The sequence below is a fragment of the Equus caballus genome, chromosome 11, assembly GCF_041296265.1.
Source record: "Equus caballus isolate H_3958 breed thoroughbred chromosome 11, TB-T2T, whole genome shotgun sequence".
Classification (NCBI taxonomy): domain Eukaryota; kingdom Metazoa; phylum Chordata; class Mammalia; order Perissodactyla; family Equidae; genus Equus; species Equus caballus.
Window position 1 is genome coordinate 12327242 of NC_091694.1, and position 19326 is coordinate 12346567.

Genomic DNA, 19326 nt, shown 5'->3' on the forward strand with positions numbered 1-19326 from the left:
TAAGATATTGGAGGTGCCCAGAGCCCCCTCCCCAGTCCACACTCCCTTCTAGCCCTCGCAAGCCCTCTGGGAAGTCTCATACAGTCCCTGTGCCTCAACCAATGCCTGAAAGCTAACGACTCCCAAATCCGGATTCCCAGCTCAGACTTCCCGCAGCGTCCACACCTTTACCTGAACCCCTCCTGGGCACCTCCACCTGGCACCGTGACGCAGTAATCCAGGGCTGAGCTCACTATCTTCATCTCCCAAACTTGCTCCCATATGCCACCTTGCTGAGTGGCACCACCGGACACCCCCTCACTCCAGCAGAAAACCCCAGGGCCTGCCTGGACTCTTCACTCCTCATGTCAAACCGGTCACTAAGTTTTATCGATTCTGTCTCCTAAGTAGCTCCCAGATCTGTCCCCTCTCCGCTACCCATTGTCACTGCCTCAATAGAGGCCCTGGGGAGTTAAGAGTCAAAATTATTACAAGGGGTTGGTCTTCCTGCCACCCCACACCATCTGCCATGCTAATGCAGAGATCTTTCTACAAAGCAGATCTGATCTCACCAATCCCTTATTGAAAAACATGACCTCTCTCTGCCTGCTTTTCTGGGCTCATCTGCCTCCCCACCCTCCCACAGCCTACGCTGAACACACCATATTCCTCCCATAGTGCTGTGCCTTTGCACATGCTGTACCCACCACTGGGAGCCTCCTACCACCCTACCTTACCTTGATTGACAAGTTCCAGCTGTCTCAAGACCTAGCTCAAATGTTCAAATATTGCCCCCCTATGCCATCTTCCCTGACTCTCCCCTCCCCTAACCATCTGCACCCACCCCCCTCACCGATGCCTGCATAGAATCAGGGCCCCGTCTTCTCTACGTAATCACATAGCCTTTGGCATATCTTTACAACAGTGAACTGTAATTCTTTGTGTTCATGTTCAGGACAGCTCGAAGACGGCCGTAATTGCTCAAGATCCTTGACATGCCTTCCATTGAGAGGTGGGATCTGAGTCCCCTCCCTTTGACTCTACATCAGCTTCGATCACTAGAACAATGTGGAAGTGACACTGTGCCAGTGTCTGGGCTCAGGCCTTACGAGTCTGGCAGCTTCTGCTCCTCCCTTGAAATACTCTGTGAGCTGCTGTACAAGAACTCAGGCTACACCAAGATTGTCCTGCAGGTGCTCCAGCCAATGATCCCCAGCAAAGGCCATCCGCATCCAGATGTGAGACCTGTGAGTGAGGCCACCGTGGATCTCTCAGCCCTCCTATCTGCTTGCTGAATTTCACAGAGTGACCTTAGTCAACATGATATGGCAAAGAAGAATTGCCCAAGCAAGGGATGCCTGAATTCCTGACCCACGAAATCATGAGACAGAAAAAAATGGTTGTTGTAAGCTCCTACCTTTGGGGGTAGTTTGCTACTCAGCAATACACAACCAGAGTGATGTCTGTCTCTCTCACTAGGCAACACTTGGGTCGCCATTAACTCCCCTGACCAGCACAGAGTGGGCGCTACCTAAGGTGTGCTGCATGGATGACGCCACTGTCCTCTTTGCTTTCGTACAACATAACAAGTCTTGCTAAAGAGACCTGGGCCTCAGTCCTAGAAGATGGGTAAATTCCCTGACACCATTTCTCAAGGTGACAAACAGCAAAGAAGGGACGTCATCAGGGAGCAGTGACATGGCACTGGAAGATCCCAGCGCTGCTGATCTGGAAGCGCCGGCCCCAAAGCCGCACTCTCCAAAGCAGGCTGTGCGATGCCTCCGTCTGACAGAATGAGGGCAGGGAAGGTGGGGGTGAAGCCTCACTCCCAGCCTCTGCGGGGACCTCTGGGATGCCCAGCTCTGGCTTCTCGCCCCCGCCAGCACTTTCTCCCTGACCCTGAGTTCCGCAGGGCTAGAAGAAGCACTGGCAGCCTTCCTTCTCTCAATCGCTGGGTGCCTGGGGGACTTTCCCAGGCACAGCTTCTCTCAAAGCATCGCCACCTGCCAGACACACTGGGGCAGTAGGTTGTCAAACTGCTGGGGCAAAATCCAGGGCCCTGGATGTTGCAAGGAGCTGGCAAATGCTACCCTTAGAATTCCAAACTGAGTTCCACCTCGGTGCACACACTTTTGCTTCCAAGACAAACATTCATCTCTGGGCAGCCTTTTCTGTTCTCTTCCTCCTGAGACTAAAGTACAAGGACCCTCTTAGCCTACACTCCTAAATTTCCTTATAATAATTCTTATTACTATCACAGCTAATGCTTACAAAGCACTTCCACAATCCAGGCTCTTCTCCAAGCACTTTACATATGTGAAGTCATGAGCATCTATCGCCCCCAGATTCATTCTGGTTTGAATTTGTAGTTCTGTATGGGCGGACCCAAACTTGCTGGCGTCATCTCTTTATCCACCACAGCAGGAGCAGCTGTGCAATTTTCAGGGCCCAATGCAAAATACAAATGCAGAGGTCCTCATTCAAAAATTACCAAGCAATTCAAGATAGCAACAGCAGAGCATAAAACCACCATTGACACCGTGCTCTGGAGGTGAGCAGTGCACAATCCACCCACCTGTTTGTGGCAGCCCTGCTCCCCGTTTACAATTCCTGTTCCCAATTCTTCCTCCTCCCATTTTCCGTGGGTCAGCCAAAGTAATATTAAAAATTGTTTATCAGCTAATATCAATTCCTGGCTGGAAACCCTCTAATGGGTTCTCATTGCAAGCTAAGTAAATCCAAAGTCATTATCACGGTCTACAGGCCCTCCATCAGTGCTTCCCAGCCCGGGAGCTGGAACTCACAGATAGGGCTAAATGGGGCATAGGTTTTCTGAAATCGGGTTCTCCTCAGGCCCAGGGCAGCCAGATGGGGCCATGGGCAACTGAAGGTTCCAAGGCAGTCTTACACAGGCTCTGTTTGTGTCCTGAACAATTCCAGGGAAAGCCACCACCCAGAGCACAATATGGGAAGAGCCCTTAGGCTGGGGCATCAGCTGTCCTAGTTGGAGCCCCAAACTGCCCACCTCCAGCCACCAGTAGTCTCAGCAGAGTTTCTTGGAAAGGGGCACAAACATTAATTTCCACGTGGGACCACACAGGAAAGGTGGGAATTCAGTGCCCCAGGTTCTGTCTGACGTCCTCTCCCCAACTCTCCCCCAGCTCTTCCCCTCCAGCCACACTGTCCAGAGTTGTTCTTTGTAGAACACCCCAAGCTCGTTCCTGCTTTGGACACTTTTTGTGTCCCCTCTGGCTGGAACGCTCTGTTCTGGTCTCCACATGGCTGGCCCTTTTTGTCACCTCAGCCCTCATTTCACCTCCTCAGGAAGGCCCTTCCTGATCTGCCCACTCTCCACAGCATCACTGTTCTCTTTTGTCCTTAGCCCTTATTATCTCTGACCTCCTCTTGGTCATGGATTTGTCTCCTTGCTTCCTGTCGGGCTCCCTCATCTAGAATAGAGTTCTACAAGAGCATGGGTGTGTCTGCCCTCTCCCGCCACTGCCCCTGGGGTCTGGTTCCAGACCTCCAGAAGGCTGTTTCTCCACTGTTGGCAGCTGGGGTCCTGTACTCTGCTGGTGAGACAGTTCTTCCCATCTGGTGGGACAGCCGTAGCTTGCACCTGGTTGCTTGCATGCTGGTTTGCTCAACCACGTTCTCTGTGGGCACTAAGACTCCATCTCTCCAGCAGCTGGTTATGTAGACACTGAGACGCCATTGGACATTCCTCCCCTTGCTCGTCTTTCTGCCTCCCAACACATACACACACACACCCCCTGCCACCTCAAACCCTTCACCTGTGTGCTGCCGGTTTAGTGCAACCGACCACAACAGAGGTGCCAGGGGAGCTACAGGGAGGAAGCCACAGCCCTTCTATCAGGAAGCTCACACTTCAGCAGAAGTGTCAAGACACATGTAGATAATAAGACAAAACAAGATGAGCCCCATCAGAGAAGACAAGGGCAGTGCTTTGGGAAGCAGAGTGGTAGGAAAGCTCAAAGCACGGACAAGCCAGCCTAGGTTCAAATCAGGCCCCAACCCCGTCTAGTGTGAGATGACACAGGTAACTTAATCTGAGTCTCAGTATCTTCATCTGCAAAGTAGGCATGGCCATGCCCACCTCGCCATGTTATCTGAGGGATTCAGCGGCATGCTGTACATAAAGCACTTCACAGAGCTCCAGGTACTGAGCAGGGTTTTTTTAAGTTCATGGTAGTCAACGTGATTACTATCATCACTAGCTAAACGGGAGAAAGAGAGCACTCCAGGTATGATGGGGGGGGGCAGTGAACAAGGCAGTAATGGATGGAATTCCAGGGGTGAATGGCACTTGGCTGCTGTTGGTACCATGCAGGCATCATAGTCATTGCCACAAGTAAGTTACAAGCCACCTTGGCCTCAACTTGCATCCTTCCTCCAAGAGCTTGTGTCCACCCACTTCTTGGTCAACCTGACTAGAAGCTGAGGTGTCACCTTTAAGTCTCTGCCGCTGTCTGCCTCCTTCAGCTCCTCCCATTCCAAATGATACCACCCAGGGGGCTGGCCCCGTGGCCGAGTGGTTAAGTTTGCGCGCTCCGCTGCAGGCAGCCCAGTGTTTCGTTAGTTCGAATCCTGGGCGCGGACATGGCACTGCTCATCAGACCACGCTGAGGCAGCGTCCCACATGCCACAACTAGAAGAACCCACAACGAAGAATACACAACTATGTACCGGGGGGCTTTGGGGATAAAAAGGAAAAAATAAAATCTTTAAAAAAAAAAAAAAATGCTTTTCCAAATGATACCACCCAGGATCAACATTGTTGTTGTCCCTCCCCTGAATCACTTCAGTGACCTTCTGAGATGCCAGGCTCACTCTCTTCAGCCCATGTTAGCACACTGATGGGTCATACCATCGCCTGACCCCAGGTCTTCAGTGATTTCCTTCTGCTGGGCCATCATAACCCACCATGCTTTGGTTCAATCCACCTCTGCAGCCTTCTGAGTCATTGCTGCCTGCTAAGGGTTGAATCGTGTTCCCTAAAAAGATATGTTGAAGTCCTAACCCCACACTTCAGTATGTGACCTCATTTAGAAATAAGTTCATTGCAGATGTAATTAGCTAAGTAAAGATAAGGTTGTACTGGAGTAGGGCAGGTCCTTGACCCAATGTGGCTGGTGTCCTTATAAGAAGAGGAGAGAAACACAGCGAGGAGAATACCACGTGAAGACACAGAGACAAAGGGATGATGGCCATCTGATGACAGAAGCAAGGATTGGAGTTTTGCTGCCACAAGCTAAGGAACACCTGGGGCGACAGGAAGCTGGAAGAGGCAAGAAGGAACTTCCTCTAGAGCCTCAGAGGGAGCTGGGCTCTGCCAACACCTTGCTTTTTAACTTCTAGCCTCCAGAACTGTGAGAGAATGAATTTCTGTTGTTGTAAGCCACTCCGTTTGTAGTACTTTGTTACAGCAGCTCCAGAAAAATAACACACCACCTTATGTCTTCCCAGAGCTCAGCCCAACAGGACTCTTGTTCCTGGAACATCTCACATTCCTCCCTCCCTCACATCCCACACTCAACTCTCTGCTTGACACCTCGACTCTGCTGTATCTCAGCCCGGAACACTTTCCCCCTCTTCTTGCCCTTCCAAATTCCTACCTAGCCTCCAAAACCTACCGTTGTCACAAGGGCTTTCCTTATCCCTCAGGAGGATGAGTCTTGACTTTGACTTCTGGAGCGTGTGAAACGTCCTCGCAGCCTTTTCATGTCTGAATGTAGACATTCAGCTGGCAAGAGCTGAGCACTTACCGAGCGGTCATTGGTTGGGTCTTTCTGTGGTGCATCCACCCCTTCTCCACCCATCCCTTCCACATGACTCTTGTGGGGCTGCTGATGCTCATTCCCTGCCCCACACCCACCCTCCCCAATGTGGGCCTGAGACACTAGTGTGGGCTAATCAGAGTAGCACAACCTCCTATCCTCCATGATGGGCCTGCGAGCCGTGACCCAGGCAGGGCTGCCCAGAATCCAAACCTGGAATTTTCTGAACCAGAAAGGGAGGAGTAGCTCTCTCTTTCCCCTTGACTCTCAAGCTATGAGGATATAACTCCAGAGGGCAGGGGTCACCTCTCCCATCATCGGGAGGAGCTGAAAGCATGGGCCGGCTGCTCAGAAGCCCAGACAGAACAGGGCGTCTCCAAAGTTTAGTTCAGGAGCCAGAGCTCTGCCCCTTTGTGCTCAGGCTGCTTGAGTTGGGTTTCTGTGCCTACAACCAGAGTCCTGGCTATCACACTGCAGGTGAAACAGGATGGAGCCCAGACTATAACAGCAAACAAGATAAATCCCCGCTCTCAAGTCGCTCGTGGTTCACTAAGAGAGGTGGGTAATTCCCGTATGTGGAAGGGCTCCAAGAACAGTAAGCACAGGGTGTTCCGAGAGTGTACCAGGTAGGCGTCCATGTGCACTGGGAAGCAAGTGCTTCCCAAAAGCGGTTACACGTAAGCTGAGACCTAAAGTATAAATAGGCATTAACCTTATGTTTGTCTTATAATAATAAAAATAGCTATCATTTATCAAGTGGCTACCACCCAAATCATTTTACATATATCACTTCAAATCATCAGAATTCCCATTTTACAGATAAGGAAGGGGAGGCAGAGAGAGTTTAAGTAGCTTTCCCAAGGCCATGTGGCTGGTACGAGCGCGGATGTATCTTACTCTGTCAAATCACTGTGCCTTATGCAAGACTGTAGACCCCTACACCTAGGAAATGACAGAGCTCAGACTTGAACCCAGGCCTGCCCAACCGAAACCCCATGTTCTTCCCACCTTCCTTTCCATTTGAGAGAAGACTCTCTGGAGCCAGGCCAATCACAGAGGGAACCATCTTAACTAGGTCACTGGTCTGAGGCTGGGCAGGTCCAGAGTCTCACTCTTGATGCTGCCAGCCCCGAGAGCCTGACTCACACCCACGCAAACCATGTGAGCTTGAGAGAGACGCAAGAATGCCCACTTCCCAACAGACTTCCCGGGACGGACACAGGAACCAGAGTGTCAGTGTGGTTAACGTGTTTTCTTCCTGTGCACGAATTACAGGGGAAATCAGAATCTGAAGTTTGCCTGGATGAGTGTGGAGTTAATGAATGCTAAGAAAAATTCAAATAGATCATAGAAAAAGTCCTTCAGTTTGCTACGCTTCGGGGACTTCTGTCCACTGTGCATTGAGCTTTGTCAGTAGTCTAGGATGCTCCAAGGCTTCTGACCACCATTTCTTCTTCCCTGGTGCTGTGGACTGAATGTTTGTGTCCTCCCAAAAATGTATACATGTTGAAGCCCTAACCCCCAATGTGACAGTACTTGGAGGTGGGGCCTCAGGGAGGTGATTAGGTTAAGATGAGGTCACGAAGGTGGAGCATCATAGGGTGCTCATAAGAAGAGGAGGAGACCAGAGCTCTCTCTCTCCTCTCCATGTGAGGACACAGGGAGCAGGTGGCCATCTGCCAGCCAGGAAGAGGGTCCTCAGAAGAACCTGACCATGCTGGCAACCTGATCTTGAACTCCCAGCCTCCAGAACTGTGAAAAATAAGTTTCTATTGTTCAAGCCACCCACTCTATTGTATTTGTTATAGCAAATACAATTTGTTATAACAAATACAACATAGCTGACTAATACACCCGGGCAGTGCCAAAAATACATTGCCTAAATACTATCCTTGCTTGCCTGTTTCTAACAACTGTCCTGAATGTGGTCTCTCCTTGAACATGTCATCCATCACCTTGGGAACAGCTCTAACGCATTTGTACAGCAAGATGAAGCTTCGAGTTCCACCCCAGACCACAGGTTCTATAAGGGTGGGGCTTAGAGATGCCACTCCAGCCCCAACCAGCCCCACACAGGGTGCCTTGGTGGGATGGAGCTGTTCCAGCCAAATGTGGTGAACGAACAAACAAGACATAAAGAGAGAGGCCCAGGTCATTTGATTGGAAAAAACACATTAGTCCACTTTTCACATAATCACTTAAGCTGATGCTTTTAGGGCTCAATTCCTTCCCCGTGGTGTGTTAAAGTTCATAGCTTAACTCTCAGAAACAAGCTCAGATCCTTGATTTCCAAGTCTTTGGAGAGCCCTGACTGTACCCCCTCCCCCCCAAAATAACCCAACAACCCCCCCCACGCAGCCCAATAAATGGGCCCACACGTCACCTTCGCCCCTCTCCCTGCCTCTGCCTCCGTTTGGCAGGCACTAATTAATAAGCAATAAAATGGTCTTGCTGTTTGGAAAGCTTCTTTTGTTTTTCCCCAAATCTTTCTGGGCAGGCTCAGGCCAGTTCACCAACAGGGGTCCTAATTAAAGTCTGAAAATACATTCTACAGCAAAGCTGGAAATACAGATCCAGACATTACAGCCGCCTGTTAACAGGAAAATCGACGCAAACTAAGACACAGCCAGACAGAAACCAAAGCAACTTGCCATTGCATAAATTACGTGTATTAGGATCAGGGAACGCTGGCGTTGGAAGCGCCACCGCGAAAGCCCTGGAGAGACATAACATGGCAAAGTTAAGTGCGTCCAACATTCATTTATAAGGAATTTTAAATAGATGATGAGGCCTTCTGTGGCAACTCTCTAAATTGCTATGTGACTGGAATAAAAATGATCTTTGCTCCATTCATAATTTAAAGGCTTGGAGGTAGAAACAGATTCTAAAAATCATTTGCTGTGGCCTCTGTGCACAGAGGGACCGGGGTGGGAGGTGAGAACTGGAAAAACGCTGAAGTAGGACTTAGAAAAAGCAGCTCAGCTCAGCCTCCAGGTTGCCTTCTGTTCAATGGGAAGACAGCTGAGTCATCCCTCAGAAGGTTGTTGAGTGGGATCATTGAGATAATGGATGTGCAGGCCCTCTGTCAACTACAAGCAAATGTGGCAGCAAGCAGTGAACTTGGCGTGTTTTGTTTACTCATTCACCCATTCATTCATTCATTCATCCATGCATCCATCCACTCACACTCCTGTTCTTTTCAAAAAAAAAGATTTCCGGCAGCTAAGCTTGGTATGATCCTTGGCAATTTCCCCTTTCCTCTTCACATTCTCGTTGTGGATGTGCGCACATTCACACTCAAGGAAGGACGCACATGAGTTACCCGACAAGACGCACACACGGGCATCTCGGTACCTCCTGGATCCGACACTTCTCCCATTGTCAACAACTCTGAGCCAAGCCATCCTGGAGTTCTGGCAATACCCTCCCTTCCCTCCCAGCCACCAGTGTGGGCCACCCCTAGTAAGCTGGAACAATCCATCTCAAATGCAGGTCGATGATTTCAGTGCTCAGGACCCCCACTGACTTCAGGATCAAGTCCAAACACTTGAGTATGCACATGATGCCCTTTACCAACTGCTCCACCCATGGGTCCAGCCTCACACTCCCTATCCCAGCCATATTCAACCACCAGAATGCAAGCCAGCCCCAGGAGAGTGAGGGCTTTTCATCGTTAGGGTCTCGTTGGAGCTATTCCCAGCACCTAGGACAGTGCCTGGAGGAGCCTCTGTGAATATTTATCAAGGGAATGGGTACCTTTCCATTCTGGGTCTTTATTCATACTCTTTCCTCCCCTTCATCTGGCTAATTCACGCTCATATTTAAGGTCTCAGCATTCGGGTCCTAACAGATAAGCTTTATGGAATACCTCTGGGCTTCACTCTGGAGAAATGGCCTTTCTCTTCCTGTGGTCTCACAGCACTGTCTCTAACTCTCCCTCCTCTGAGCTTTATCACCCAAAAGGTGAGAAGCCCAGCACAGACGTTCCCCGTTCTTGACTGCGACGACTGACCACGACTGACAACCGACAGTTCTGTAAGTAATGTGCTAATTCTATGCCTTAGGGTGTCAATTCAATTACATCCAACTCAGGTTACAAAAGCCCCAGGGGTGGGAGAGGCATCAGGAGTTCCCACTCTCCCAGCACACTCCCTTCTGCATTCTAAAAGCTGGCTTTCCTGTCCTTATGGTCACCAGGCTGTAAGTCTCTTCAAGGCAGTGCTGGCTGGGGTCCCCCAGCATTTGTCTCCTGACCTGCTCTTAGTAGAGATTCATTGCTGAATGACCGTAGTTGGGAGGCTTAAAAGGAGAATGAAGGAGAGGCACTGGATGGGCTATTTTGAACTTGTAGTTGCAAAGCAGGCTGACACCAAGGCCTCACTGGTTAATATTTCAGTTCCTTTTCTCTAAGATTGGCTGACATCTGGATCACGGTGTTCCTGCCTGTCCCCATCTATTAAACAGAGCCATGAGGATAAAACCTTCAGAACCTTTGTTTAAGCTTTACCTTGCTCCAGTTGGTAGATGGGCAGTACATGATTTTTATGTCTATCTGACCTACTTACCGAAGGACAAAGGTGTAAACCTGCCTGTCCCATGATGCTGAGAGCTTACAAGGAGAAGATAGGATGGGGTCCCCAAAGTGAACATCTCAGAGTCAATGGCGAAGGGCAAAGGACAAGAGGACTTCTCCCTCATGAGGGTCCTCAACTCTGAAACTGAACTACGAACTACGGGGGGCGGTGGGAGGGATAAAGCTGGAAGGGGATTACATGGTGGGAGAAGCCTTTCTCTTGCTAATAGAAGTCTCGTTCAGGAAGTTCTTTTGGCCCTACTAACTCTCACGGTGTCCCCAGACCTCATTACAACCCCCTGCAGATTTGAGTGCCAGCCTGGTTCTCATCCTCCTTCGGGTTACTGCAAAATCCCAAAGGTGGGGGCGATGGCTGAGAAAGTCCTGAGAGGTAACAGGGCAGATGAATTTTCGCAAAAAGCCAATTCTGAAAACAGAAATCACTCTAGATGTTTGACTGAACTGACAGCTCAATTCATTCCTCCCCAACGCCCTTTCTAGAAACAGCCTCAAGCCCCTGGGAGCCTCTGACCTTCCAGCGGTGAATATTGATCTTTGAGGCCTGGCTAAGCCACTGCCTATGACTCTGAGCAGGAGCACTGACTCGTCTCAAAATTAAATTGGGAGCAGAGAAGGAGTGAGGCAGGGAGGAAGAGAAACCAAGGTGCAAAGTTGACATATTGCAAGTCAATTTACGTAAGTAAAAGTATTTACAACATACTGTCAACTTCATTTCTGAGCCAGCCAGGCAGACAATTTAAGTGAGCGGGCAGCATCTGGGTTTTGCTGGCTGGGACCACTTCCTTCTCACTATTACCAGTTATTCTCTTCTCCCCCCAGGACACAGGGTCATGATCCCTCAGGTGCTCAAAACTCCGTTTGGACATTCTAAGCCATTGTTTGAATCCAGCCACCCAGCCAGGAGGCGTACGCACATTACTTCTCAACCCGAGAATTTCAATAAATACGCTACTTGTTGATCACAGGTGAAACCAGCATTGGCCTTCCCTGGGTGTGCTGCAGACAAACCAAGCTAGTGTTGCATTATCAAGGTTATTCACCGGGTTCTCAGAGTGATTCAAACATTTCTCAGACTGCTGGCAATGCTGGAAGAGATGCCAACGAAATGCACTTGTTCTTTTCTCTTTTTGAAAGCAACGAGCAATTCATTCTTCTTTCCCATATTGTAAGGCAAGTTTTCTAATTGCTTGAGAAAGTTAAGTCTTAGTTGATTACTAAGTCCCTGGCATTTTCATTTAAATTCCAACATTTCAACTTTCTCCTGGTTATCATGTCGTTTTTAATCTTTCAAATGTTCAAGAGCACTGCCCAGCTCAGATTTGCACAGGACACCGGGAAACGACAGCCCACGAGGTCAAGGGCAAAACATGTTGGCTGCAAAGCTACTGACAAGGGCAGGGGCCTGGGCGCCTTGCACCACACACATACGCAGTCACGGAACAACAGAGAGCCCCTGAGCCATGATGCCCTCTGATAGGCACAGGCTCGCTGCTTGCTGGGGGCTTTCACTTTTTTTTCACAAATAAATTGTTTGTCATTATTTTTAACATGGCGAATCTGTAAACTAGATAACCTGTCCCCCACCTGTTAGCGAGCTGACTATAACAGTAAAAACATTTCAATTCTCTCTGCACCTCAGTTTCCCCCAAGCAGTATGTGGTGTGGATGCTCTTTGACCTGAGCTACTGTAAATGAACTCAAGGCTGTGGGGGTTCAGGCCACAATCCCTATTTTATCTCCATGGAAATGGAGTTTAAGAAGCCTAAAAAGGCACACCAAAATCGAGGCACTGAAAATTCTGCTTTTCTTCCTCCTTTTTTTCCTGAAACAATGATAACATCACAATTATGTTGTAAATGGTGCCCTTTTCGTCCACAGAAGTGGCAAATTGCATCTACCATAGGCAGGTTAAAGTGAAAACAGAGGGGCTGGCCCCGTGGCATGGTGGTTAAGTTCACGTGCTCCACTTTGGTGGCCCAGGGTTCACAGGTTCAGATCCTGGGCATGGACCTACACACCACTCCTCAAGCCATGCTGTGGCAGCATCCCACAAAGAAGAACTAGAAGTACTTACAACTTGGAATATACAAGTATGTGCTGGGGTTTTGAGAAGAAAAAAAAAAAGGGAAGATTGGCAACAGATGTTAGCTCAGGGCCAATCTTCCTCACCAAAAAAAAGAAGAAGAAGAAATTAAGAAAATGGAGTATGCCGGCAGGGAAGTAAGAGGGAAACGTTATACAAACATTTAAATGTGGCCTTGGGGACTTGGTCTAGGAATGAGCAGAATCAAGCTGAGTTCTACAGCCCAGCTTGGGGAAGGATGGGGGTCAGGGCACAGACTGTTGGAACATAAGCTGAATGAATCAGCATGGCCCTCCAGCCAGGGCAGGGGGACACGGTGGGGAGCAGGGCAGTGGAGCCAACTTACAGCAGAGAATACGAGCTACACCTACCAAGCTCCAAAATGTGCCAGGGACTCTCCTACAGCCCGGCATGACTTAACTTATTTCCTCCTCAAAATGACACTGTGATGTAGGCGCCATTATTGTCCCATTTTAGAGATGAACAAACTGAGGCCCGGTGAAGTTTAGCGATGAGCCCAGTGTCCTAGAGCTAGCAAGTGACAGACCGGGGCAGCCTGGTTTCAGATCCCACACTGTGGTTAACGCGTCTGTGCATGTCCAAAAGGTTAGATCCAGGAGTCTAAATATGTGAGCAAACATTTTTTGAGCCCCTGCCATGTACCAGGCTGGAGCATGAACAAGATAGATAAGGCTGCTCCTTGAAGGAGCCGACGTTCCAGTGTGACATGCAACAAAGAAGGAAACAAAGATCACTTCAACAGTGATAGAGGTCATGGAAAAAAAGCAGGAGAAAGGGTAAGAGACACGCATGGTGAAGGGAGGCAGTGCTGGAGAGAATGGTCAGGAAAGGCCTCCTGAAGGATGTGAATCTGAGTGGAGACCAGGAGGATGGGAAGGGACCAGCCGCTCGAATCCTGAGGGGAGAGCTTGCCCGTAAGAGGGAACAGTCAGTGCAAAGGCCCCGAGACAGGCAAAAGTGCTCGAGGAACAGAAATAAGCGCAATGTTGGGAGCCTGGGGAGGGGCTTGGAGATGGGGCTGGAGCGGGCAGGGTGAGATCGTGGGCACCTGCAACCTCAGCAACCGCACACCCCCGGCTGCTCGAGCCTGCTGCCCAGTGGCTACATCTTTTCCATGATCAGCACCACATTTCTCAAAGTGCCTCTCGTCCCTGGACAGCACAGAAATCCTTTGTCAGCCCCAAAGGGAGGAAAAATGTTGCGACTCCAATCTCCTCTTCAACAGTCCCCACGGCAAAGCGGGCCCGGCCTTAGAGGAAACTCTTTGCTAATTCCTCTCTTCCTCCCAGCCCTTAATGATAAGGCTCTAGAAGGAGGGACTGCGGACGCGGCCACTCACTAACTCTGGGTGAGTTACTTCACCTTGATTTCCTCATCTGTGAAAGAAGAGAAACGTCGGGTGGTAACCCGAGCCAAATGGGGCAATGCCAGAGCCAGCCCCGTGCAAGCACTCAGCACAGGTTAGCTGTGGCGGCAGCTGTTGTGTTTGATTCAAATACAGGTGTCGGCCCAGGGCGCACGGTCCACGTAGAGATTAACAGGGATTTGTCCCTGGAAACCCACTCCTCCTTCCACGATTGATCATTTAGACCTTTCATAATGCAGAGTAGCCAATTCTCATTGACAATTCAAAGGGATATCATTTCTAATAACAATAACAGAAATAGCCATAGCTAACATATGTCTGTCTCTACTGTGTGCCAGGCTCTGTGCTAACAGCTTACAAGGATTGCTTAACTCAACCCTCACAACATCCTATGATGTGAGAGGATAAATCTGTGTCGTGTTAGGCCCCTCAGTTTGTAGTAGCTGGTTGCAGCAGACCTAGGAAACTAACAAGCCAATAAAAAGAAGACGATAGAAAAGACACTTTCTCAAGTCACCCTGAGACCCTGTTTGGCAATGAGTTCTCATCTGAAAGTCGCAGTTCCCCACTGGCCATGAGTAGGCAGTGGGAGAAGCCAGCGATGAATCAATCCGTGGCCTCACAGGAAGCTGGCTTTCCTGTCAACAAAGCACAAAGTGAAAAGCTGTCGACCTCGGGCCAGAGGGCCGTCCACCTGGCCCCTGTCACAAGGCTCAGATGGAAAGAATATTTTCATAAAGAGGAGAAAAAAGCAGGAGAGGCCACCAAACTGTGTTGGCATCTGGTCCCCGAGATGCCCTTTCTGCTCAGGTTGAGAGCGCGCTGGTGGGGGCAGCCCAAAGAGGAATGTCCAGGCCTCGCAAAATCTCGGTTTAAATAATGGGCCAGATATTTTCCCACAAAGCCACTCGACGCTAAAAGCAGAAGATCTTAAGCATTTGGCAATCCAGTTCCCTTTGAGGATCTGATAAATGCCGTGGATGAACTCTCTACCCAGAGAAAATGCCTCCGTGCAAACGTCGGAGTGACATTTCAGGGCATCCTGAACTCCTACAGCCCACTTATTGATGAACAAATATTTACCAAATGCCTACTATGCGCCAGGCACCGTGCTGCATGCTAGGAACATAAAGGAGGAGTAATAGACAAGGCATTTTCCTTCCTGAAGCCCAGAGCTAAAAGTGAGGTATATGAATTTTCTGTGGCTGCCACAACCAGTTACCACAAACAGGGTGACTTAAAACGACAGAAATTGATTTTCTCACAGTTTCAGAGGCGAGAAGTCTGAAATCGAGATATCGGCAGGGCTGGTTCCTGGAGGCTCAAAGGAGAATCCGGTCCAGGCCTCTCTCCCAGCTTCTTGTGGTTGCTGGCAATCCTTGGTGGTCTTGGCCTACAGACGCTTCACTCCACTCTCTGCATCCATCTTCACATCACCTGCTCCCTTGTGCGTTTCTGTGTCCTCTCCTCTTCTTATGAGGACACTAGTCATTGGATTTAGGACCTGCCCTCAATAGATTATGATATCGAGATCCGGAACCAATCACATTGGCAAAGACCCTGTTTCCAAATAAGGTCACGTTCTGAGGTTCCAAGTGGACGTGAATTTGGTGGGGACGCTAGTCAACTCAACACAGGTGGTCAGATGGTTCAACAATCACCAGGCAGAGCAGCAAGGGCAAGAGCAGAGGACACCTGACGCGTCTGAGACAGCTTTCCTGAGGACTTCATGTGGAATTGGGACCCAAAAGATGAGTAGAAACTAACCAAACAGAGGAAGTGGAAAGTGCACCTGGAAGAAGTAGGTCCGCAGGTGAGGCCCAGGCTCAGGGAGGCAACCAGTGCAGAGGGCTGCAAGACGGAAGGGGCGGTGCAAGGAGCCAGTGAGGAGAACGGGCTGGTCTTGTAAGCTGCTACCCAGAGTTTGGATTTTATCCTTAGGCCCACAACCTACCTTTGAAGGACTGGAAGCAGAGGAGTGTTTCTAGAAAGTTCCCCCTGGCTGAGGTGAGGAGGATGGACTGGAGTGGGTTAGACCAGATGTAGGGAACCCAAGGGCCCCTATCTCAGGAGAAAGCTCCCAGCTTGAGGAGACAAGTGGCTGAAACTCTGTGGAGATGCCCCATGCGCTGTCCTAACCAGCTAGGCGAATGACTCCCATGAGCCTAAGGGAGGAGTTTAGCCCAGTGCAGGTGGGATCAGAGCAGGCTGGTCCAATGAACGTTAGCCCAGAAGTCTGAAAGCTCTACCTGTTCTCTGTCCAAGGGGGAAAGGGGCTCAGCATTTAAACAAAAACAATTTATTGGGGGCTGGCCGGTGGCGCAGTGGTTAAGTTCACACGTTCCACTTCAGCAGCCCGGGGTTCACCGGTTCGGATCCCAGGTGCGGACATGGCACCGCTTGTCCAGCTATGCTATGGTAGGCGTCCCACATACAAAATAGAGGAAGATGGGCACGGATGTTAGCTCAGGGCCAGTCTTCCTCAGCAAAAAGAGGAGGATTGGCAGTGGATGTTAGCTCAGGGCTAATCTTCCTCAAAAAAAAAAAAAAACAACCAAGAAAACCCGATTTATCAACACTTTGACCCGTTCAGATGCACACTTCTCACCCTTTGCTGTGCCTTCAAGGTAAATGTGCCTAAATGGATCAATAAGTCTCGTCTGCTCACACATAAGTGCTCTTGCTTTCGTGTGCTTCCCTGACTCGCAGTTGTTCTTCAAAGGTCACCTTCTGCCTTGAACACCCAGGCTGGGTTCCCCACTCCAAAAATTCCTGCCGCAGGCTCAGGTACTAGATTGGAATTTTTATTTGCCTTTTAACCTGTCTCCTCTACCAGACAATAAGTACCTTAAGGGCAAGGATTTTTATCTTGTTTGCCTCTGTATTCTCAGCTCCTAACACACACACACAATAAGTCTTACCAAAGGTATGGATGGTTGGATGGGTAGATGAATTTCTTCATGATGCTGTACTGGCTTCAAACTGAGTAATCGATTAATTAAATCAACATGGACCCATCAATTGCTCTTTCAGTGCCTTACACTCTCCATCCCCCCAGACGAGGCAGGGTAAGCCATGCAAAGAGGTGCTGGCTTGGTATCCTCAAGACTCACCTCATTCCTTCTGCAGCCATCTTATCAAGGTTGACAGTGTCCTTCGTTTCTGCCCAGTTTGCTCCCAGGTCACCCCACCCCATGTCATCTGCCAAAATGATGACGAAATTTGGCTTCTGGCCTCTTGTTTCTCCACTGAAGCAAAAATCCACAAGAGGATAAAGACATCCCAAGAAACTCACCCCCGCCAACAAAACCTTTAGAAAAAGCCAGCCCATGGTGGTAAGGGGAGGATTCGTACTGTGTGGAGTGATGGCAGGCCACAGCTAGAGACTTCTCGGACAGCTCTCTTCTGCTCACTTTCAATGCCGGGAGTCTCTTGAGAGCAGTAGTAGAGTTTGCAAGAAGATACTGGTGGTGGTGGCAGGGGTGGTGGTGGTGATGCCTATAGGGTTGGTGAGGGCTACAGAAATAGGGCCCCCATCTGGAATCCTAATTCAAAAGAGTCAGGAAACTTGCAGCCCCGAATTTGGCTTTCCTCACTGCAGCTCCGTAAGAAGACTGGCTGTGCACAGCAAGGAGACATCGGTGTCAACAACTGCTCCTTGGCCACTTAGAAATTGACCCCTCTGTGCTCAGGGATGTTAAAGCCAGAGCACCAGCCTTGCATCTGTTCAGGACTCCAGCTGGCGAGTGCAGGACAAATCCTCACATGTGCAGAGCACCTGGATGTTCTCGAAGCCGCAGTCAGCCCCGAATGAGTTTCTGAGTTCCAGATGGTTAAGGGCTTCACGTTTCTCTAAGATTTCCTAAAAGAACAAAAATTGACAAGAAAACAGAGTTAAAACTGCCAGTGCAGCTGTGTTTTACTCAGTAGCTTAGGAAATAATCACTTTTCCATGCCAACGCATATTTTCCTTCTTATTCGAATATTTAACTGGCTCATCAGTTTCTCCACCTGAGAAATAGTGATGCCAATAATATTTGCAGTGGACCTATAATCACAGGGTTGGAAGTGACATTGGAGACGATGATGCTCAACCCACTCACAATATAGATGAGGATACGGAGGTCAAGTGTTCTGGAGGGAGTAAGGGCCAGCACCCAACTCTGTGAAATCCCAGCACTCCCCACTCCCACCGCACCATGCTTCTCTGACTCACAAGAAATTCCTAAATTAACTGTGACCTTATCAAATCCAATGAGGATTCTAGAAGAAAGGGTGAGACCCTTGCTGCTAAGACATCAGTGAGACCCATGCTTCCTTTCTAACAGTCATGCTGTAAACTCACATTTCTATATAAAATCCGCAACAGAAATTAATTTGGGGAAAAAAGGAAATGCAAGAAAAAAAAGCTAATGGTAGAATCTAGGTGAAGATTCTATGGGAGTTCACTGTAGAACCCTTGCAATTTTGCTATATGATTGAAATGTTTCCAAATAAAATGTTAGAAAAAATTTTTAATGGAAATATGTCCCTTTACATCTTGACGATGTAATTTTTAATACAAAAATCTGACGACACTCTCAATCAGGGCTTCTCACACTTGATGTACATATGAATCAGCCGGAGGTTTTATTAAGATGCAGATTCAGTAGGTAAGGCTGGGGCCTGGAACCTGTATGTCTTTCTTTGTTTTTTTTAAAAATTTTTTTAGAATTTATTGTTCTTTTTTCTCCCCAAAGCCTCCCGGTTAATAGTTGTGTATTTTTAGTTGTGGGTCCTTCTAGTTGTGCCATGTGGGATGCCGCCTCAACATGGCCTAATGAGCAGTGCCATGTCTGCCCCCAGGATCCGAACCAGTGCATGAACTTAACCACTCTGCCATGGGGCCAGCCCCGGGACCTGTATTTCTAACAAGCTCCTTGGTGAGGCCTAGACTGCTAGTTCTTGGACCACACTTTGAGTAGTAAGATGCTTAGAAAACAAAACATCATGATTCTGGACCTAGAGGAAAACTAACCTAACTGGAGATGATTAACCTAACTGATGCTTAACCCAAATGGAGATGATTCAGCTTCAGTGGATAAACAAGAAAGCAATAAATCTGGTTGAGTTTTGAAAGACAGGAATTAAAGGTTATGCTTTCAACTGCAAGCTGCAAATGGAAACCATAGAATAGAACCATATTACCCTGAGTTCACTTAACAGCCCTAAATTTACAAAGTTAGTAAGGAGACACAGATTTGAAATTCTGGACCAAATAAAAACTTCAGGTGAACACCCAACCCATGGAGAGGATTAAAGGAGAACCAATTTGCAATTTATGAAGATGCTACCAGGGTTGGGGGTATGACAGATGCTATTTCCAGTTGTGTATTCCTGCCCTTAAAGAAGGAATGCACAGCTGACAAAGTCAGCCAGGCAACCTAAAGGCCAACCCCAGTGGATGGGGGTGGTTGGAGGTATGTAAATTCTGGAAGACCTAGAT

General features: G+C 48.9%; 1 protein-coding gene across 8 annotated transcripts in view; it reads right to left on the minus strand.

Annotated features, from left to right (window-relative positions):
• ARSG (arylsulfatase G) overlaps positions 1-19326 on the minus strand; it is a 116150-nt gene that overhangs the window by 59531 nt on the left and 37293 nt on the right. For all 8 annotated transcript variants that reach the window (XM_070226992.1, XM_023652157.2, XM_070226997.1 and 5 more), the window contains one exon: positions 16955-17703. In XM_070226992.1, coding sequence (XP_070083093.1) covers positions 16955-17172 — 218 coding nt within the window. In that variant the 5' untranslated portion in view covers positions 17173-17703. The remainder of the gene's footprint in view (positions 1-16954; positions 17704-19326) is intronic.